Source organism: Erpetoichthys calabaricus, chromosome 7 (genome assembly GCF_900747795.2).
Source record: "Erpetoichthys calabaricus chromosome 7, fErpCal1.3, whole genome shotgun sequence".
Lineage (NCBI taxonomy): Eukaryota > Metazoa > Chordata > Cladistia > Polypteriformes > Polypteridae > Erpetoichthys > Erpetoichthys calabaricus.
Genome location: NC_041400.2, coordinates 193,073,452 through 193,097,153, shown reverse-complemented (window position 1 = coordinate 193,097,153; position 23,702 = coordinate 193,073,452). Strand labels below are relative to the sequence as shown.

Sequence of the window (23,702 nt, the reverse complement as noted above, 5' to 3'; positions counted from 1 at the left end):
AAAAGGGGGTGCGAATGTTGCCATATGTGGCGTAATTTCGCTATTCGTAGGGAAATTTTAAACTTGTAGTGGTGTATCGGCAGCAAAAAAATATAGGAATAAATTTTATTAGGGTTTCAAAAAAACGTTAGGGGGGCGCGATTAAAACTGTTATGAAAACTCGGGTCACAAATACTTAAAGGTTGAGAAACACTGAAATAAGTTTTCACTTACTTTATATTTATAGATGATTAATGTAGTGCCACAATTAGATATTATAATTAACAAGGTTAAAAAAATATCCAAAAACGAAATGCAGGGGGCTCCTTAGGTACTGTAATAAGGATTCACAACAGGTCATCACTCATTCCCCACTTCCTTAGTCCTTTCTTGTGATTCCTGTTTTTTCTTTCCTTCTCTTTTCTTGACGTTTCAAAATCCTGCTTTCTGTTTTTCCCATGATGTCTAAAGTATAATTGGCCTTTTTTCACTTTAGATAATGATCTGGAACCTGGACTGTCCAGAGAGTGTCATCAAGAACCCCGTGAAAACAATTGGCCTGCATGACGACGTGATCCTCTCCATGTCCTTCAACACCGATGGCAGGCTCCTGGCTACGTCTTGCAAAGATAAGAAGATACGAGTCATTGACCCTCGCTTAGGGGTCACTTTGCAGGTAGGTGGTTGCCAATCTGTCCTCTGTCTCTGACCAAATGTCATTTTATAGAGGGGCTACAAAATAGATTCATCCCTTCAGTTACCAAATTAATCCTTAATAAAAGGATACGTGTCTGTGTGTCTGAAAGTACTCGATTGCTGTGTCTCTTCATTCCAAAAAATTTCACAAAACAAACATTTTTAGCAATGAATTGCATTGCATTTGTCATTCCAACACTTGGTGCATCACAAGCATTAACAATGCTTTCATTAATCCAAGACCAAATGGCTCATAACAGATGCATATACATTACATGGTGCACTGCAATAAAAGAATGAATTATTACAAATATGTGTGATGCACCATCTGTTGAAATGACAAATAAAATGCATCAACACTAATAAAAGAATAAGTTTGTGTGTGCCTGTCTGTGTGTTGTTCTGGTTGCTATGTGTCTGTCATTCCAACATATGGCGCATCACAAACATTTTTAGTAATTGAGTGCATTGAATTGATTAATCCATTACATGGTTCAGCACAAACATTTTAGTCATAAAATAAATAAGCACCCAGCTGCAGAGCCACACCACAACTTCTATACCAGCAGTTTTATGGCAGATGTGATGTGACTGTACGTTTATACTACACACTAACGTTTATACTACACCCCTAATCTTGAGGTACCCCTATAATGTTACCTGTGGATACTACATAATAATCACAGCAACCCTTAACAATACCTTCTGCTGTAAAACTGCTGGTGTAGACTTCTGACAATGTGTGGTGCTGTGGGTCTTGGGACTCTGCAGTTAGAGATTATTGAATTGTGTGTCCATCCAGTTGCTATGTCTTTGTCTTTCCAATGGGTGGCGAATCACAAACTTTAACAATGCTTTTATGTATCCTATACCAAATGTCAAATAACATTGACATATGTATTGCATTTGTCATTCCATCTTATGGCACATCACAAACATTTGTAGTAATAAAATGCATTACTACAAATGTATGTTATGCGCCATGTGTTGAAATGACAAATGCAATGCATCCACTTTAATAAAAGGATAAATGTCTGTGTTTCTCTGTGTGTCCATCCAGTTGCTATGCGTCTGTCATTCCAACACATCTCTAACAATTTTAGTAACAAAATGCATTGCATTTTTCATTCCAACAGATGGTGCATCACAAACATTAACACTGCTTTTATAAATCCCATACCTATTGGCATATAGCAGGGTTATATGCATTGTATTTCCAACAGATGGTGCATCACAAATTTAGTGACAAAATGCATTGCTTTCATTAAAATAGATTGGACATCACAAACATTAACGCTGCTTTTACGAATACCATACCAAATGGCATAAAATAGAGTCATTCCAACAGATAGCATGTCACAAACATTTGTAGTAATAAAACGCATTACTACAAATGTATGTGATGCGCCATGTGTTGAAATGACAAATGCAATGCATCCACTTTAATAAAAAGATAAATGTCTGTGTCTCTCTGTGTGTCCATCCAGTTGCTATGTGTCTGTCATTCCAACATATGGCACATCTCGTAACAATTTTAGTAATAAAATGCATTGCATTTGTCATTCCAAAAGATGGTGCATCACAAACATTAACACTGCTTTTATAAATCCCATACCTAATGGCATATAGCAGAGTTATATGCATTACATTTCCAACAGATGGTGCATCACAAACATTTTAGTGATACAATGCATTGCTTTCATTAAAATAGATTGGACATCACAAACATTAACACTGCTTTTACGAATACCATACCAAATGGCGTAAAACAGAGTCATTTCAACAGATGGCACATCACAAACATTTGTAGTAATAAAATGCTTTGCATTTTTCATTCCAACAGACGTAGCATCGCAAACATTAACACTTCTTTTACAAATCCCATATCAAAATGGCACATACCTGAGACCTATGCATTGCATTTGTTATTCCAGCAGATGGTGCATCACAAACATTAACACTACTTTTACAAATCCTGTACCAAATGGCATCAGGGTTATATGCATTACATTTCCAACAGATGGTGCATCACAAACATTTTTAGTGATAAAATGCATACCAAATGGCATATATCAGAGACATATGCATAGCATTTCTCATTCCAACAGATGGCACATCACAAGCATTAACACTGCTTTTAAGAATCCCATACAAAATGGTGTATAACAGACATACAGTATGTTTTGCCTGGTGCAGTACAAATGTCAATGCTGAGGTCTGCATTGGTTATTTAGATTTTAACCTGTCATAGATGGGTAGCACATCTAGCATTTTAAATGAGTCTAGTAATTGTTTGCCATTGGTCACTTTATATGTCACATGTTTGTCATGGGTGGGATTCTCCAGCCTACCCCTTGAGAACTTTGGAATGGGCTCTTTTATGTTGAAGCAGGAACCTCGGCTGTTCTACCCAAGCACAGTGAATTTTATTTCGGGACTAGGAAATGAATTGACAGCAAAATGAAGTATGCATCAGGGTCAAAACCAAAAGAGACAAATTAATGTTTCGCCAAGCCAGAAACGTGAGATAAAAATCAGAATTTTAAACCAGAAAGCAAGTCAGAAAGGAAGTCAGAAAACCAAGAATGAAAACACAGAGAAGCACATGTTAAATTAAGACTCTGAGTTTTATCCAAAACACGAATACCCAAATGGCACATAAATGACCTTTTAAAAAGGTCATGCCGATGACATCACATGAGCATGCTCCCAGGGACTTCTGGGAGTTTGCCTCAGCAACAGCTGATGCTTAAGTCAGAAAATAGCACAGTTTTGATAAGACAATAAGAAATTACAACTTTGTCAGGAACTTAAATAGAATGAAATCAATGCCTTAAATAAATTCCTTGACCTAAGAAACTACAGAATAGTCACCAAGAAGTCCCAAAATCTCCTCAGAAGGGTGTCAAAAAATAATCAAGAAGACCAATCACAATACTGACAACCTTTAAGGAGGACCTGGATGACATTTTAGGACAACCGAGCGACCAATGGACTGAGTGGTCACCTCTCATTTGTCACATTTCCTAAATGGTATGTCCTTGTCACCCTTCAGCGTAGGCACTATCCCCAGGGCACGGTCTCTGCCCTTACCCCTCTGGAGTTTATCACTAAGGTCCTCTTTCTGTAACTGGAGAGTTAAACTGGCACAGCTTATGCTTATTGGCCCAACTTTTGAAGGTCTTCCTAATTTTAGCCCTGGATTTGTTATTTTGGGGCCAAATTCAATGTGAACCCCAGAACAAAAATCTAATTAGCAACATTATGGGACATCGTAATACCAATACCATCATCAACAGTGGATTCCAAAACTCTGAAGAAAGACGCTATATAAATAGAATGGATTATTATAATTATTATAGTTGAAGATCCCTTCTGCACACTTTATTGTCTTGTAGATGTCATTTGAAATGGAGAAATTTGCCATTTGTGCTCATCAGTCTACACTCAGTAAACCCATAATAACAGTGAAAAGTGAAAATGTATTAAAAATCCAAAACTGAAATTTCTCATTCCTAGAAGATTTCCTGTGGCACACCAACTCGTGCTCAGGCCCATTCTGTTTGCTTTAATCCTCATCTAGATGTTTCTGTAAGCTAATTGGAGCCCACCTGTGACAAACTGAATTGAGTGGACGTTGTGTCCCTCTGTATAGAAGGTCCCCACCATTCACACTGCATGTTGGGTCAAAAACCAAACCCTGAAGTCCAAGGAACTCCATCCATCCATTTTCCAACCCGCTGAATCCGAACACAGGGTCACGGGGGTCTGCTGGAGCCAATCCCAGCCAACACAGGGCACAAGGCAGGAACCAATCCCGGGCAGGGTGCCAACCCACCGCAGGACACACACCCACACACCAAGCACACACTAGGGCCAATTTAGAATCGTCAATCCACCTAACCTGCATGTGTTTGGACTGTGGGAGGAAACCGGAGCGCCCGGAGGAAACCCATGCAGACACGGGGAGAACATGCAAACTCCACGCAGGGAGGACCCGGGAAGCGAACCCAGGTCCCCAGATCTCCCAACTGCGAGGCAGCAGCGCTACCCACTGCGCCACCATGCCGCCCTCCAAGGATCTCTCACAATCAAATTATGGTGAGGCACAGATCAGGGCAATGGGGATCAAACCTTTTCTAAAGCTGTGAGTATCCCCAGGAGCTCAGTGGCCTCAAGAATTGTGAAATGGAAGAAGTCTGAAACCACCAGGACCCTTCCTAGAGTTGGCCATCCAGCCAAACTGAGTAACCAGGCACTTTGGTCAGGGAGGAGAATAAGAACCAAATGGTCACTCGACAGAGCTTCTAAACTCCTCTGCTGAGATGGGAGAACTTGTCATCTTAGCAGCACTCCCATCACTCGGGTATTAAGTGACAGAGTAGCGAGATGGAAGCCATTCCTTAGTGCAGCGTTTCTCAACCTTTAAGTATTTGCGACCCGAGTTTTCGTAACAGTTTTAATCGCACCCCCCTAACGTTTTTTTGAAACCCTAATAAAATGTATTCCTATATTTTTTGCTGCTGATACACCGCTACAAGTTTAAAATTTCCCTATGAATGGTGGAATTACGCCACCTATGGCAACAGGGGGCGCGCCCCACAGTTTGAGAACCACTGCCTTAGTAAAAGGTTCTCTGGTCTGAGGACACAAAAAGTGAACTCTTTGGATAGAACTCCATGCACGTCCTCTAGTGAAGACCAGGAACTGCTCATCACCTGCCTAATACCATCCCAATGGTGAAGGATGGTGGTGGTGGCAGCATTCTATGGGGAGGTGCAGGGACAGAGAGACCGGTCAGAATTGAGGGAAGGATATGCCGTACATAGTCGCGTATCAGTCAGGTCTTGAAACCCGAAAAATCGGTCATAAAATCAGACCCCCGACTTATACGCCCGTTCAAAAATCCATCCATCCATTATCCAACCCTCTATATCCTAACTACAGGGTCACGGGGGCCTGCTGCTGGAGCCAATCCCAGCAGTAAACAAACCCTGGGCAGGGCACACACACCCACACACCAAGCACACACTAGGGACAATTTAGAATCGCCAATCCACCTAACCTGCATGTCTTTGGACTGTGGGAGGAAACCCACGCAGACACGGGGAGAACATGCAAACTCCACGCAGGGAGGACCCGGGAAGTGAACCCAGGTCTCCTAACTGCGAGGCTGCAGCGCTACCCACTGAGCCACCGTGCCGCCCTCTTAATTTCTATGCTAAAGTTAATTTCTAATATATTCTTCTATATTTATCGCTAATGTCTGAATTTACTAATGTTTCTTTCATACATTAGCTCAGTGTGACCTTGCTTACAGCAAAAGCCTTTTGTTGCCTTTTTGCTGATTCATCAATCCAACTGGTTTCTTTATGTGCCTACCAGAGCCATCTTTTCTCTGTGGTATCGTTCCTTTAGCTTCCTATCCTTGGACACGGGTGTTCTCAATCTTCTTATCCTGTTCTAAGCTGGTTTCTACACGTCATTTTTGTTCTTTCTTCTGTTCTTTCCCACACTAGCAATTCTGCAGTAAGCTTGAAAAATAATGCAAAATGACTGATTTTTTTAGTTAACTATTTACTTGACCTATCTTATTTTCTTAACATTCTAATTTATGCTTAATCTAATGTTTTAGAAGCTTTTAATTACTTTTTATGGCTCTTTATGTCCATCCATCCACCCATCCTCTTCCTATTATCCGAGATCGGGTCGCGGGGGCAGCAGCTTGAGCAGAGATGCCCAGACTTCCCTCTCCCTGGCCACTTCTTCTAGCTCTTCCGGGAGAATCCCAAGGCTTTCCCAGGCCAGCCGAGAGAAAGATAAAGATAAGATTAAAGATAGGGTGAGAAGCTCAGTCATCCGGGAGGGGCTCAGAGTAGAGCCGCTGCTCCTCCGCATCGAGAGGAGTCAGATGAGGTGGCTCGGGCATCTGATCAGGATGCCTCCTGGACGCCTCCCTGGTGAGGTGTTTCGGGCACGTCTAACCGGGAGGAGGCTCTTTATGTTAATTTGCTATTTTTATGCTAATATAAAAAATTTTCCTTCTACAATACAAAAAACACAAAATACTGCAAACGTTGCTTCGGAATAGTTCGGGTATTACCGTGAGGTCACGTAGGCAAAATACAGAGAAAAGAAAACGGTCGCGTGCTCCGTGGTTCCTCTCTCAGGTGGGCGGGCGTTAGCATTGCGTAATCTCTTGGACCAATAGCGTGAGTTTTCCACATTCAATTTATACGACCGACATTATAAAATACTGGAAATTATATGGTAAAATCAAGCCCCGACTTGTACTCAGGAGAACTTAAATTCAAGTATACAGTGGTGTGAAAAACTATTTGCCCCCTTCCTGATTTCTTATTCTTTTGCATGTTTGTCACACAAAATGTTTCTGATCATCAAACACATTTAACCATTAGTCAAATGTAACACAAGTAAACACAAAATGCAGTTTGTAAATGGTGGTTTTTATTATTTAGGGAGAAAAAAAATCCAAACCTACATGGCCCTGTGTGAAAAAGTAATTGCCCCCTAAACCTAATAACTGGTTGGGTCACCCTTAGCAGCAATAACTGCAATCAAGCGTTTGCGATAACTTGCAATGAGTCTTTTACAGCGCTCTGGAGGAATTTTGGCCCACTCATCTTTGCAAAATTGTTGTAATTCAGCTTTATTTGAGGGCTTTCTAGCATGAACCGCCTTTTTAAGGTCATGCCATAGCATCTCAATTGGATTCAGGTCAGGACTTTGACTAGGCCACTCCAAAGTCTTCATTTTGTTTTTCTTCAGCCATTCAGAGGTGGATTTGCTGGTGTGTTTTGGGTCATTGTCCTGTTGCAGCACCCAAGATCGCTTCAGCTTGAGTTGACGAACAGATGGCCGGACATTCTCTTTCAGGATTTTTTGGTAGACAGTAGAATTCATGGTTCCATCTATCACAGCAAGCCTTCCAGGTCCTGAAGCAGCAAAACAACCCCAGACCATCACACTACCACCACCATATTTTACTGTTGGTATGATGTTCTTTTTCTGAAATGCTGTGTTCCTTTTACGCCAGATGTAACGGGACATTTGCCTTCCAAAAAGTTCAACTTTTGACTCATCAGTCCACAAGGTATTTTCTCAAAAGTCTTGGCAATCATTGAGATGTTTCTTAGCAAAATTGAGACGAGCCCTAATGTTCTTTTTGCTTAACAGTGGTTTGCATCTTGGAAATCTGCCATGCAGGCCGTTTTTGCCCAGTCTCTTTCTTATGGTGGAGTCGTGAACACTGACCTTAATTGAGGCAAGTGAGGCCTGCAGTTCTTTAGACGTTGTCCTGGGGTCTTTTGTGACCTCTCGGATGAGTCGTCTCTGCGCTCTTGGGGTAATCTTGGTCGGCCGGCCACTCCTGGGAAGGTTCACCACTGTTCCATGTTTTTGCCATTTGTGGATAATGGTTCTCACTGTGGTTCGCTGGAGTCCCAAAGCTTTAGAAATGGCTTTATAACCTTTACCAGACTGATAGATCTCAATTACTTCTGTTCTCATTTGTTCCTGAATTTCTTTGGATCTTGGCATGATGTCTAGCTTTTGAGGTGCTTTTGGTCTACTTCTCTGTGTCAGGCAGCTCCTATTTAAGTGATTTCTTGATTGAAACAGGTGTGGCAGTAATCAGGCCTGGGGGTGGCTACGGAAATTGAACTCAGGTGTGATACACCACAGTTAGGTTCTTTTTTAACAAGGGGGCAATTACTTTTTCACACAGGGCCATGTAGGTTTGGATTTTTTTTTCTCCCTAAATAATAAAAACCATCATTTAAAAACTGCATTTTGTGTTTACTTGTGTTATATTTGACTAATGGTTAAATGTGTTTGATGATCAGAAACATTTTGTGTGACAAACATGCAAAAGAATAAGAAATCAGGAAGGGGGCAAATAGTTTTTCACACCACTGTATATGATATGCAGCCAGAGAGGTCCCTGAACAAGACCTGTCCCAGACTGCGTGTCACGGTTCACCTTTCAGCATGACAATGACCCAAAGTATCCAGACAAGACAAGTGGAGTGACTTTAAGATACGTCTCTGAGTATCCTTGAGTGGCCCAGCCAAATAGAGCATTTTTATTACTTTGTCATTATGGATCACGGAGTGTAGATTGATGGCCAAAAAATGGCCGTGAGAGGTACCACATAGGAACTGGCATATCGGACAGAACCGAACTTGGTTCCTTACCTGGTAGGGATGCCCATAACACGGAAGGATTCTGTGCGGAGCAGTTTCTCCCCCAAAACATTAGAGGCCAATCCCCCTGAGTTTAGTTTCGCACTCGGACACCCACCAGGCATGCTGGAGGATATTGTAGTCCCATGGAGCAGCCCTGTCGGGTTCCAGGGGAGCCTCCAGGGGGAGCTGAGGGCATACACAAGCACTACTGTTCAGGACTTCCAGCTGACCTGGAAGTGCTTCCTTCAGGATGTGCCCTGGTACAGAATATCTTCCCCGATCCTTCCATTTTATGGGCGTCCCTGCCAGGTAAGGAACCAAAGTTCTGTTCTGTCTGGGATGCCGATTCTCACATGGTATCTCTCACATGGCAAATGTACCCATTTAAAATTCAATTGTCTTTGAGCGGTCCAGCCAAAGCCCAGACCTCAACCCCATAGAACATACAGTGTGTGGAGAGGCCTGAAGATGGCAGTTCACTGACTCTTCCCATCCAGTCTAATGGAGCTTGTGAGCACCTGCCAGGAAGAATGTGATGAACCACCCAAAGTCAGGTGTGCAAAGCTTGTAGAGACTCAAAGCTGGAATTTCTGCTGAAGGGGCTTCTATAAAGTATTGAATGAAGGGTCTGAATACTTCTAGTAACAAGAGATTTCAGTTTTTCAATTTTTAAAATGAAGATTTGCATGTCTAATATGTGTGGTTTGGTTGGTCAGCTGGGGCTGTGTTTGGTGATAGTGTGTCTGAGGTTTGGGGCTGAGTGGCACCCCCTTGTGGCCACACAGTACAATGATCCTCTTACGGGCATCTTCTATTCAGCAAGCTATATTTTATGAGTGTAACTACTTGATCTTGAAACTTCTGTCTTGGTTAACTTGAAAATTCTCTGATTATAGACGGACTACAAGAAGAAGTAAATACATAAAATGTGTTGTTTTCCACTTTGCATTGTTTATATGCACAATTCAGCTCCATATAGTGCCTTTCATTGTCAATATGGGTTATTGAGTGTGGATTGATAGGCAGAAAAATGTCAAGTTTGTGCATTTCAAATGGTGCGACTCAAGTGAAGGGGGCTGAAGACTTTCTCATTCCACTGTGATTGTATTTGTGACGCCGTGACACTCTTCTTTTGCAGGAAACGTACTGCAAAACGCATAAAGCCACTAAAGTGCTGTTTCTGGGGAATATGAAAATGCTCATCACTACTGGGACCTCCAGATATAACAACAGACAAGTGACCTTGTGGGACCAGGTGAGTTGACCTGGTAAAGTCCAATGTTACGATACGTTGATACGAACATGGGTCCTGTAGTGGAAAATGCTTTATGTATCATTTTTTGTCTGTTAAGCTTTTCAGTTACATTGCTTTTGTTTGACTGTTCTAAGGCTTTGTCTATTTAACAACAGAGTTTTGAAATGAAAATGATCTCCATCATCACTGGCGGACCCCTGTCCATATCCAGCGTAATGAAAAATTCAGAGCCCTGTGAAATTCCAATTCCTGTTTGCTTTACAGTATGTGCCTTTAAAACCAGTAGAGGGCGCTATTTCTATTCCATTCTGGTATGGCTGCAGCCCGGAGCCTCTACCCTGGAGCTCCAAGTTGGTGGAGCTAACCTGCTTGACACTATTTGACCTTATTTAAGTCAGATGACCCTCCCACAATGCTTATCTTCACCATAGTGTTAAAGAGGTGGAGCTCTTGAGGTCTACAGCTAGACTCTATTGGTGCTTATTGAAGTCAAGTCCACCTACTTGGACTGCCCATTGGAGTCAACTTCATCTACTGAGACTGTCCATTGGAGTCAACTTCATCTACTGAGACTGCCCATTGGAGTCATCTCCACTTACTTGGACTGCCCATTGAAGTCAACTCCGCCTACTTGGACTGCCCATTGAAGTCAACTCCACCTACTTGGACTGCCCATTGAAGTCAACTCTACCTACTTGGACTGCCCATTGGAGTTAACTCCACCTACTGAGACTGCCCATTGGAGTCAACTTCATCTACTGAGACTGTCCATTGGAGTCATCTCCACTTACTTGGACTGCCCATTGAAGTCAACTCCACCTACTTGGACTGCCCATTGAAGTCAACTCCACCTACTTGGACTGCCCATTGAAGTCAACTCTACCTACTTGGACTGCCCATCCACCTACTGAGACTGCCCATTGGAGTCAACTTCATCTACTGAGACTGCCCATTGGAGTCATCTCCACTTACTTGGACTGCCCATTGAAGTCAACTCCACCTACTTGGACTGCCCATTGAAGTCAACTCCACCTACTTGGACTGCCCATTGAAGTCAACTCCACCTACTTGGACTGCCCATTGGAGTCAACTTCATCTACTGAGACTGCCCATTGGAGTCAACTTCATCTACTGAGACTGCCCATTGGAGTCATCTCCACTTACTTGGACTGCCCATTGAACTCAACTCTACCTACTTGGACTGCCCATTGGAGTCAACTCCACTTACTGAGACTGCCCATTGGAGTCAACTTCATCTACTGAGACTGCCCATTGGAGTCATCTCCACTTACTTGGACTGCCCATTGGAGTCAACTCCACCTACTGAGACTGCCCATTGGAGTCAACTTCATCTACTGAGACTGCCCATTGAACTCAACTCCACCTACTTGGACTGCCCATTGGAGTCAACTCCACCTACTTGGACTGCCCATTGAAGTCAACTCCACCTACTTGGACTGCCCATTGGAGTCAACTCCACTTACTGAGACTGCCCATTGGAGTCAACTCCACCTACTTGGACTGCCCATTGGAGTCAACTCCACCTACTTGGACTGCCCTTTGAAGTCAACTCCACCTACTCGGACTGTATTTTGGGGGTCCTGAAACTTGATCTGTTATGAGGGGGGTCACTTCACAACCAGAAACAAGGTCTGGGTAACCACTGTTACCTTCGTCAGTGAGGTTGTTCCACAACAGATCACCACAAATTTTTAAAAAAATGTAACCGTGACATCTCAGACTTTTATTAAAACTGCTGTTCTGGATTGTCTCATGTGCTTAAGCTTCATTAGGAGATCCATCCCTAGAAGGGTTGTAGGAGGGCATCAACCCAGCAGCAGGGCCGCTATCTGCTCCTTTGTGCGAGGAGGAACAAGAGGAGCACAGCCTACAGAATGACCTCCAGCTGGCTACTGGTGGGCGTGTGTCTAAACAAACTGTCACAAACAGACTCCATGAGGATGGCACGAGTGCCCGATGTCCTCTAGTGGGATCTGTGATGGTGTAAAGCGCCTTTCCTGTTGGCTCTTTTGATTAAATCGGACTTACCTGATCAGCTGTCAAATTCAGACAAGGAAGGTGGGCCGATTATTGCAGGTGGGCTCTTTTCCTCCATAAGGTGCAGGACGTGGCACAGCGGATCTGAAGCCTCCATTTCGGGTGTTGTGACATTGGCGTGTTTTTCATTTGTGTCACTCTCCCATCTCTCAACAGGAGGACCTCTCCGTGCCCTTGATGCAGGAGGATTTGGACTGCTCCTCAGGGGTCCTCTTTCCATTTTATGATCCTGACACCCACATGCTCTACATTGCTGGCAAGGTAAGGACCCTTAAAGCATGGCAAGCTGTTTTTTTTTTATTATTTTTAATTTTGAAGCTGGTCCTGAATTTTATTACATTTGTTGATTCCCAGTTAATTCATATCAGTAGTGCTCGGCCTCTAAATGTCCACATCATGAGAAATTCCAAACTTCATGTCCTGTAAGGCGCTTGTTTCCACAGATTTGGCGGGCCATCAATGTGCATGTGTGACGTGGCACCCCCTTCTGGCTGCTAAGTGCACTACACTCAGATTCAGTTATCAAACCGTCCGAGCCGTCACCCCCTCAGGTGTGAAGTTTGGCAGAGTCATTTTTTTTTCGAGTACAGCGCCCCCTTCTGTCCATTTCAGCTATTTATATATGTGGCGCAGTGGTAGTGCTGCTGCTTTGCAGTAAGGAGACTGTGGAAGATTGTGGGTTCGCTTCCCAGTTCCTCCCTGTGTGGATAGCACTTTGAGTACTGAGAAAAGCGCTATATAAATGTAATGAATTATTATTATTATTATAAATGAGACAATGACTGTGTTTGCATGTGTTATAATTACCTGGTTAATCACAGAGACCCCCTTTTATTAACACGCCACAGTAACCCTTATTCCGCTTAGAGAAACCATTAATACTGCTCTCCGAGAAGCCAGGTTAACACACACAGCTTTCTTTACGAGTAACCCAGTTATTTGGCCACGTAAACCCTTAACCGGGTTAAAGTCGAGGATTTTGTAGTGCGCACACAAATCTGTTGCAATCTCGCATATATGTTAGCTTCACACTCAACATCCCGCAGCCACAGATACAAAATGACAGAAGCGTCCATAAATATTAATTTCCTTGATGCAAATGTTTAGGCGATCGCATGATCCTTGAAATATAATCTGTGTCATTTGAGTGTGTATTTGAGAAATCGCTAAATTTGTGTTGATGAACTGGACGTATGGGACTAAACACCGCAGCATGATCTTGAAAGACACGGGATCCATGATTCATGACAGCCGTTGATCATATTCGTACTGCGTATAGTGGGTTAGGCTACAGTGCGTATAGAAAAGAATCCCCCCTTAGAAATATTCCCATTTTTTTTTTGATTTACAGCCTTCAGTGAAAATACAAACCAATATTTTTTCCAGCATTACTTCCTCAATGCAATCTAACATCCAAGTGAAAGATATCACAGCTACAGTTCAGAAGAATTATAAAAAAATCAAAAACAAGAACTACTGAGATGAATAAAGGACCCCCCCCAGTGTCAATATTTTGTTGCTTTAATAACAGCCTTGAGTCTGTTGAGATTCTTCTCTATCAGCTTTGCACACCTCGATTGAGTGATATTTGCCCCCCACTCTTCTTTACAGTTTAACTGTTCAAGTTCACTCAAATTGGATGGTGAGTGTTGGTGGTCTGCTATCTTCAGATCTTTCCACAGATTTTCAGTGTGATTTAGGTCTGAGCTCTGACTGGACACACCAGGACATTCACTTTTTTCTCCTTCAGCCACTCAATTTTGCTGTGTGCTTCGGGTCATTGTCGTGTTGAAAGGTGAACATTCTGGCCATCTTCAACTTTCTGGCAGAGGGTAGCAGGTTTTCCTCAAGAATTTAACGGGATTTTGCCCCATCCATTTTCCCTTCTACCCTAACAAGAGCCCCAGGCCCCCCCCCCCCCCCACGACAGGACGCTGCTCCCTCCATGCTTTACTGTAGGTACGGTGTGTTGTGGATGGTGAGCTGCATTGGTGTACCGTTTGGTATCGAGGCCAAATAGTTTGATTGTGGGCTCATCTGACCATAAGACCTTTTTCTACTTGGCATCAGAATCTTCAAGGTGCATTCTGGGAAAGCTCAAACGATCCTTAATGTGGCCTTTCTTGAGAAGTGCGTCCCTCCCGAACAAGCCACCATTGTGGAGCACTTGTCAAATTGTTGTCACCTGCACACAATGACCACTCTTTGCCATCAAATCCTGTAACTCCTTCACAGTGGCCATTGGCCTCTTGGTAGCCTCTCTTACCAGTTTCCTCCTTGCTCTTCCATCCAGTTTGGAAGATCCAGGGAAGGTCCTAGTAGTACCCAACACTTGCCACTTCTTTATTATGAACTTTACTGGGCTCCTTGGCATTGATAAAGCCTTTGAGATGTTTTTGTCTCCATCTCCTGCCTTATATCTGTCCACAACTCTATCCCTGAGATCTTCTGAAAGTGGCTTGCCACCCATAGTCTGTTGTCTGCTGTCAGTTGCACTGCCAAGCAAGGGAATGAATGGACCAGGAACAGCTTCACTAATCACACTCATTACAACTGATCACACGTGGAAGGAAACCAGTAACTGCAATGGAAATGGTGGGCACTGACACCTGATTGAGTTTGGAGGGGAGTGATTCTTTATTAATCTCAGTAGTTCTTGTTTTTGATTTTTTAAAATTCTTCTGAACTGTAGCTGTGATATCTTTCACTTGGATGTTAGATTGCATTGAGGAAGTAAAGCTGGAAAAAATATTAGTTTGTGTGTTTTCATTTAAGGCTGTAAAGCAAAACAAATGGAAATATTTCAAAGGGGGGATTCTTTTCTATACCCACTGTATATGACGGAAGAGCATGTTCTCCCACTCCATAAGTGAACCTGTACGTGTAGATGGAAGGTTTTTAAGTAGCCAGGTTTTTGCCATAACTGGGTTACTCTCCTCATCCCGGTTTTGTGTGTCCATGTAAACACAATCAAATATGGGATGCCACTTTCACAAAACCGTACCTAAAACACTTCCTTGCCGATCAACAACAAATATTTAATGTCGCTTAACGCTGACCTAAGATGCTTCAACCAACCAACTGGCAATCTGCACTTGACAGAGTACCTCCCTGTAGTGAAGACCACCATAAAGAGCTTTATGTGAATTTCCCCTTGGGATTAATAAAGTATCTATCTATCTATCTATCTATCTATCTATCTATCTATCTATCTATCTATCTATCTATCTATCTATCTATCTATCTATCTATCTATCTATCTATCTATCTATCTATCTATCTATCTATCTATCTATCTATCTATCTAACATTTTGGGGGAGGCAGTGTCCTACAAAAGCTGCCTTCCTCCATCCTTCCATCTCAGGGGCATCCCAGCAGGGATGAGCTGCCAGCCATCTGCCACAGGAGAAAGAATGGGAAGGGAGTGTCCTGTTTCGTGAGCCCAAATTTCTGCCTCAATATGGAGAGCACAGTCTGCCCTCAGTTCTGTAGAGGAGACCTTTCACTCCCATCTTAAAAAGAAAAGCTCTCTTTGACTTCTTAAAACAGCTTACCTTATAGTCGTAACTGGCACTGAAGAGAACATTGCCAGCAGTGGGATGCCACTCAATGAGTCCAACCCTCCTAGAATGGCCCTGAAACTCCTTCTGTGGAACCATGGTGTTCTTCAACAATCCATGTTTCGGGATCTCCCAAACCTTAACCTGAAACAGAGAATCTACAATTAAATTTTAAGAATTTTAGTAGGTTACAGAGGCGAGATTGCGTTGGTTTGGACATGTGCAGAGGAGAGATGCTGGGTATATTGAGAGAAAGGTTCTAAGGATAGAGCTGCCAGGCACGAGGAGAAGAGGAAGGCCTAAGAGGAGGTGGTGAGAGGGGACATGCAGCTGATGGATGTGACAGAGCGAGATGCAGAGGACAGGAAGAGATGGAAAAGGATGATCCGCTGTGGCAACCTATAAATACCTGGGAGTGCAGCTGGATGATAAATTGGACTGGACTGCCAATACTGATGCTCTGTGCATGTTATCACTCTTTAATTTAATAATTTTTTATCAGTATGCTGCTGCCTGAGTATGTGAATTTCCCTTTGGGATTAATAAAGTATCTATCTATCTATCTATCTATCTATCTATCTATCTATCTATCTATCTATCTATCTATCTATCTATCTATCTATCTATCTATCTATCTATCTATCTATCTATCTATCTATCTATCTATCTATCTATCTATCTATCTATCTTTATGGTCATCTGAGGTAATAAACGTGGTGTGAAATAACCAGCCTCGACACGCACAGAAAGGTTTGGGGCAGCCACCCATATATTGTCCCTGTCTGCAAGAGGGCATAAATAATCGCACTGATGTTCATAGAATGGGGTTCAAGACTGAGAAGGAAGTGGTCTGTTATTTAAGGCAGGGAACCGGAAGTGATGTCATTGAGGGCCGGAACCTGAAAGTGATGTCCGTCTTAGGGGGCGGAACCAGAAGTGATGTCCGTCTTTGGGGGCGGAGCTGGTAGTAGTGTCTTCGGGGTTGAATCAGGCAGAACTTTCCGTATTTGCTCTACAGAGACAACAGAGAAAGGTTTAGTGCACCCCGACACCCCCTGGCCTGGCATGGAATCACCTTTACTTAGTCCATTCAGCTTCCACCTCTGCGCACGTGTGTGACAGTGGATAACTGTGGATGTCCCCGTTTACTTCCAAAAGAAAAATAAAACTGCGCTCGATGGCGCGATTACAAGCACATATGTCGCCCTCTGGCGTTCTAACAAAGAAACTGCTGCTTGTCGGCACATCTTGTTACGGCTCGAAGGAACGTCGCCCTCTCCAGCTTTCTCTCCAACAAGTGACGCCACCTTTTTGGTTGGCTGGGCTTTTATTGCCAGCAGGGCCGGAAGGGGTGGAATCAATTGCCCTCACTGGGCGGTTTCTCAAAGAAAGATGACACAGTTGGTGGCAGTGCCCTCCTCTTGACCTGCATTGGTATTGCATACCTGGGAGGAAACTGCATGATGACCCCCTGATGGTCACATGTGAAGCCTTGAACAAGCACACTTGAGCTTATGTGTTGCTGTTGTATGCTGAACACTATTCTTAAAACACTTTCACAAACCGCCTACATTTTATATCATCAAATCTTTCTGCATTAAACCGTCTTAAGGCATTTTAAAGCGCCTTTAATTTATAAAGTACTCCTCTTTCCTTAAAGACACCTTCCTTTATTTCATTAACTGCTTTTGTTTAGAGAACACTAACCCAAGGCACTGATCTTATATGGTGCCTTTTTGTGCAGAATGTTCTCCTCACTCGTTTTAACAACCGCTTTTAATATCACAGACTTGGACAAGTGTGTCGGTCCCCTTAGAGTTCATTGAAAAAGTGACACATTCCTCTTGAAAAGTGATGAAATTAAAAGCCATTGTCCCCAGTGTCCCTGCATTGCTCAGGTGTGATTTTTGGCCCAAACTGTCTTCAAATTTTGAAGGTTCCAGGGGCATGTTCTATGAACTCTGATCTTCAGTTCTTTCCATCCATCCATCCATCCATTATCCAACCTGCTATATCCTAACTACAGGGTCATGGGGGTCTGCTGGAGCCAATCCCAGCCAGCACAGGGTGCAAGGCAGGAAACAAACCCCGGGCAGGGCACAAGCCCACCGCAGGGCACACACATCCACACACTAGGGACAATTTAGGATAGCTGATGCACCTAACCTGCATGTCTTTGGACTGTGGGAGGAAAGCCACGCAGACACGGGGAGAACATGCAAACTCCACGCAGGGAGGACCCGGGAAGCGAACCCAGGTCTCCTAACTGTGAGATAGCAGTGCTACCCACTGTGCCACCGTGCCAGTTCTTTCCATCGATTTTCAATTTGATTCAAGTCGGGTGATTGACTCGGCTGTTCTAGCAGCTTCTTTGTTTTCTTTCTCTGACACCAACTGAGAGTGTGGCTGTCAGTTTGGGATCCTTGTCTTGCTGAAATGTCCCCCCTCATTTCATTTTCTTCAGCATCCTGGTAGATGGCAGCAGACTCTTATCAAGAATGTCCCGCTACATTTCTCCAGTCATCCTTCCATCAATTCTATGAAGTCTGCCGGTATTTTAGGGTGTTTCTGGGGTGATGTGCAGCACCATTTCTCCTTTAAATATGGGGTTTAAAATGACATCCAGAGAGTTAAATTTTGCTCTCCTCTGACCAGACTTTACTTTCCCTGTATTTCATTGGTTTGTCCAAATGTTGGTCAGCAAACTTTAAATGAGCTTCAACGTGCTTTTTTTTCTTCAGTAGTGGAGTCTTACGAGATGAGCGTGTGTAGAGTCCATGGCGGTGGAGTGCATTACTTCTTGTTTTCTTTGAAACAACTGGACTTTTTGAGGCTCTCAGCAAGTGGTCCTTGGCTCTTGGTCAACTCTTCTGATTCTCAACGATTGGTCCTTGGCTCTTGGTCAACTCTTCTGATTCTTCTGACTGAACCAAGCAGAGAAGGAAGTGGTCTGTTATTTAAGCCATTGTCCCCTGTGTCCCTGCATGCCTTTGAGATATCATCGAGTAAAGCAAAGCAAGTGTGGCTTATTCTACAAAGATCTTCTACAATGGCCTGTACACCTTTGTTGGGGACCCCTAGAGGAGATCCTCAATAATTGGATTCAGGTGATTTTTCAAACTCGCTGTTTTCGCACTGTCAGAGAAATGACCAACAGACATCATGAAGATTTGTGGCATTCACCCGTTTAATATCCCTGGCTGTAAAAGGTTGAAGTTTCTTACAGAGATGTTCACGATACTGAGTCCAAAACAGAACTGACTAGGTGGAGGTAAGATGGCGACTTTAAAGGTCGGTGGAGGAAATGACGTCATTGGTGCCGGAACCAGAAGTGATGTCTTCAAGACTGGAAGTGACATCATCACAAAAAGCACCGGGACCAGATGTGACGTCTTCGAGACTGGAAGTGACGTCATCGCAGGCGATGGAAACCGGAAATAACAACATTACAGGTGCCAGGACCCGCTGGGATTTCTCAAGAATAGTCTTCAAGGAACGGAGAGAGAGACAATCTACGCACTCCGCCACCCCCTGGTCTGGTGTAGAATTACAATTACTCAAGCCTTACCTTTAGCTGCCTCTCACTCACACGTGTGTGACAGCACGTCTCTAATCATGCAATCAGTCATTGAGACAATTTACATAGAGAAATGTCGTCACTCTCTGCGCCCTGCCCGGGGTTTGTTTCCTGCCTTGCGCCCTGTGTTGGCTGGGATTGGCTCCAGCAGACCCCTGTGACACTGTAGTTACGATATAGTGGGTTGGATAATAGATGGATGAAGGTCATCACTCTGCTGTTTGGTGTCATCGTGTGTCCCCTTGGAGCAGAGAAAGCAAAGGAGAGAGTCGTCTGAGGAGATCACGAAGGAAATGATAGACCACCACATGAAAGGCAAAGGCGAGAAGACCACCATCTCCAAGCAGCTTGATGTTCCTGTGACAACAGTTGCAGATATTGTGAAGAAGCTGATGGTCCATGGGACTGTAGCCCACCTACCTGCACACGGCCACAACAGGAAAATTGACTCCATAATGGGCAGAAGGATAGTGAGAATGGCAGATAAGAAGCCAAGGACTATGTCCAAAGAGATACAAGCTGAACTCCAAGGTCGAGGTCCATCAGTGTCTGATTGAATCATTCACTGCTTTGTGAGTGATGGTGGGCTCCATGGAAGATGAGCCACATAAAAAAGCCCAACTGGAATTTATTAAAGTTCATATTGATAAGTCACACTGCTTCTGGCAGATTGTCCTTTGGACAGATGAGACAAAACTGGAGCTTTTTTGGTCAAGTCACATCAGAACGGTGTCCACAGATGAAAAAATAAAAGCTTTCAAAGAAGAGACCGCCAGATCTACAGTACTATAACATGTGGAGAAGCCTCGCTTATGTCTAAGGGCTGTTCTGCTGCATCTGTCATGGGGTGTCTTGAGTCTGTGCAGGGAACAATGAAATCTCAAGACTATTGAGACATTCTGGAGCAAAATGTCCTGCCCAGAAAGCTCTGTCTCAGTCGCAGGTTATGGACCCTCCAACAGGATGATGAACCAAGCAACCAAGAATGGCTAAGAAGACAACATGGGACTATTCTGAAGTGGTCTTCTCTGAGCCATGAATTGAATCCCATCAAACATCTATGGAAAGAACTGAAACATGCAGTCTGGAGAAGATCCCCTTCAAAGCTGAGTGGGCAGAGTGGGCCGAAACAACTAGTGGAGAGGCACAGACGTCTCATGGAGACCTCCAGGAATCGCTTGTGTGTGCAGGGATTGCAAACTCTAAAGGTCGTGCAACCAAATATGAGGTGAAGGGTCCCATCATTTTTGTCCATTTGTATTAATATTTGAAATATTCTGTTGAATCCAAACTCTAAAGCAAAGTCCGATTTTTGTTAAACACGGAATCAGCAATGAGGGGTGCCAATGGCTTTGCTCAGTTTCAGGTTATTTCAGAGACAATTGGAGTTTCTTCTTATTTTCATGGTGGGGTACCAACACGTATCCACGTCTGTAGAGCCTCTCTGTACAGAACACTAACTTAAGGTACACTACATGGCCAAATGTGGACCACCGTCCAGATAATAAAGTTCATGTGATTCACAGCCATGTGGTGTGAGCGACTGTTTGGGGACAAGGGTACAAAATTGATCTACAGAACAAAATACAAGTGAGTGACACTTCCTAGGTTCAAAATCCTAACCGGCAGAGAGATACCCACCAACAAGGGGGTCTTCAAACACTTTTTAAACACATTGAGGGTGTCAGAAGTGCAGATGGAGGTGAGCAGTTTATTCCACCCACTTTGGAGCTACGCATGATAAGAGTTTGGATTGATATTTGACGTCACACAGAGGCGGCATCACCTGACGCCATTCATCAACAGACCCGAGTGGTTGAGAAGGAGCAGAGGACCTCACAGGCGTCTCCATGTTATAGTTGCTGCCCCATTGACTACTCTGTAGGCCGGCATCAAGGATTTGAACTTAATATGCATCACTACAGGGAGTTGGTGTAGTGAACTGAAGAGAGGAGTAACACGGGTCCATCTTGGCTGGTTGAACACCAGACATGATGCTGCATTTTGAATCATCTGCGGTGGCTTGATGACACATGCCAGTTCTCCTGTGGTCCAGACGAGACCATACCAAAGCCTGTGCTGTTTACTCTTGTCAGGTATGGTCTGATCTTGTGAATGTTGTAGAGATTAGTGTTTCTCAACCACCCCACTTTTGGGTCTCTGGTTGCGAGACATGGACGCTATCCGGTGACCCGAGATGAAGACTGGACTCCTTCAGTACTGTGTCTCTTTGGAGAGTCCTTGGGTACCACTGGTTTGACTTTGTGTTGGTCACAGAGTCCCAATTGAGGCACATGACCTGCATTGTGAGGGAGCGTCAGTTACGGCACTACAGCCATGTGGCGCGATTCCCCGAGGGTGATCCGGCTCACAGGACCCTCATTGTTGAGGACCTGAGTGGCCGGGCCAGGCCAAGGAGTCGCCCACGTAACACCTGGTTGCGGCAGATAGATAGATGGGTGGGACTGGATCATGTGTCTGCCTGGGGGGGGTTGCCAGTGAGGATCCTGAACTGTTTTGTCGTGTGGTGGGTGCGGCAACACGCTGTACCAGTGCAGGCTCCCCAATCTGACCTGACCCGAGCTGTTGCCACCATTGAGTCACAATTTCCTATTGTTCATAATTGTAGCGGGTCATGCACTGGATTGTGGTAGGTTGCATTACCGTGTGATATATTTACACTTCGAGCTCTGACGTGCTGAATTCAACAAGAGGGACCCACTCTGACGATCACCTCTGATTCAGCAAGGGGGACCTGGTGGGTTGTGACGTCCTGGTTGAGAAACATTGGTACAGAGTGAACCTACAAGACCAAGGGACCATAGCAATACGGGCAGTGAAGGACAGCTGGCCATCAATCACCACCCCAAGTTGTGTACAGACCTGGTGGGTACTGGTGATGATGAGCTGAGCTGAACAGGGGTGGTGAACCAAAGAGACGGATGAGCTGTCATAACAAGAAGGTCCATCTTTGCCAGGCTGAGCTAGAACCGATGATCCTTTATCCAAGTTGCAATGTCCTTGAGATGTGCTGAAATTTGAGCCGCGGTCATGTGGTCCTCTGAAAGGAGCAACAGGTACAGCTAAATGTTATCGATATAGTGATTTGAGAAACCGTAGGACTGGATGATGGGGCCTAGTGAGGAGATGTATAGAGAGGAGAGGATCCAACACCGAAACCTTTGAGGTTAGCCTCATGCTTAACATCACTGGACACCAAGACACACAGTAGGCTCTGCCCAAAAAAGTTGGACTCAAACCACCTGAGGGCAGTCCCAGTGATGCCTAGGTGGTTGACTGCGTCAAAGGAAGTGGAGATATCTAGAATGACAAGGACAGATGGCATGTTAGTAGCTCTTTCCAGGAGAATCGTATCGACAGCAGTGAGTAGAGTAGGGCATTATAGGTGGAATGGGACCTCTTGAAGCCTGATTCAAGGAGAAGGGGGGAACGCCCCCTGAAAGGGATACCAGTCCATCATGGCGCAAAACAGGAAGACACCCCAGCTGGGCCATGATTGGAACCCCCTTTGGAAAACATCATTCTTCTGCTAAGTGTCCATAGAAAAAGTAAATTAATTTTGAATGCACCTTTTGCCCTCAGAGTTTTGCCTGTTGGATTTGTTCCGGTAAAAAAGTCCTGACAAACAAACCCTAATCTTATTTCTCTTTCATCTTTCCATAGGGAGATGGCTACATTAGGTACTACGAAATCAGCTCCGAGAAGCCTTACCTGCACTTTTTGACGGAGTATCGCTCCTATTTACCTCAGAAAGGACTGGGTAGGTGCCACCAGGGGGCGCTGTCTGTCTGTTCCCTGTTTTCTTATTATTTTTACTCCTTCATATACCACACAAGCAGTTTCTCTTATACCAGCTTGCCAGTGCCATGCAGTTCAAGGTACAGTGGCAGCGGGTGATGTCCGACAGACAGAGGGGACCAAGTTATGTCGGTGAATTCAGAAAGCTGGACGGGGACCTTCATGGCTGAATCAGGAAAAAAAAAGTAAAAGTTTCCGTCAGAACAATTTAGGATGAAAAAGATTTTTCTTCTCCAGACACAGGGAGCCAGCTCAAAAACAAAATCCTCTCAGAGGAAGGGTCTCAATAAAAATTGTGCTCCTGGTGGGCTTCAGTCATCAGAAACCCCCAAGTGTTACCTTACCAGTCAGTTCTGAGCCCCCTTTGTTCACGGCAGGGTCACGGAGAGCCAGTGCCAGTCCCAACACCGGAGGGCACAAGATACAGTGCATCCGGAAAGTATTCCCAGCGCATCACTTTTTCCACATTTTGTTATGTTACAGCCTTATTCCAAAATGGATTAAATTCATTTTTTTCCTCAGAATTCTACACACAACACCCCATAATGA

At 44.1% G+C, this 23,702-nt stretch overlaps 1 protein-coding gene across 3 annotated transcripts in view; it reads left to right on the top strand.

Moving 5' to 3' along the window:
* coro2aa (coronin 2Aa) overlaps positions 1-23,702 on the top strand; it is a 174,176-nt gene that overhangs the window by 137,140 nt on the left and 13,334 nt on the right. For all 3 annotated transcript variants that reach the window (XM_028805871.2, XM_051929914.1, XM_028805872.2), the window contains exons 5-8: positions 476-655; positions 10,022-10,138; positions 12,353-12,457; positions 23,019-23,115. In XM_028805871.2, coding sequence (XP_028661704.1) covers positions 476-655; positions 10,022-10,138; positions 12,353-12,457; positions 23,019-23,115 — 499 coding nt within the window. The remainder of the gene's footprint in view (positions 1-475; positions 656-10,021; positions 10,139-12,352; positions 12,458-23,018; positions 23,116-23,702) is intronic.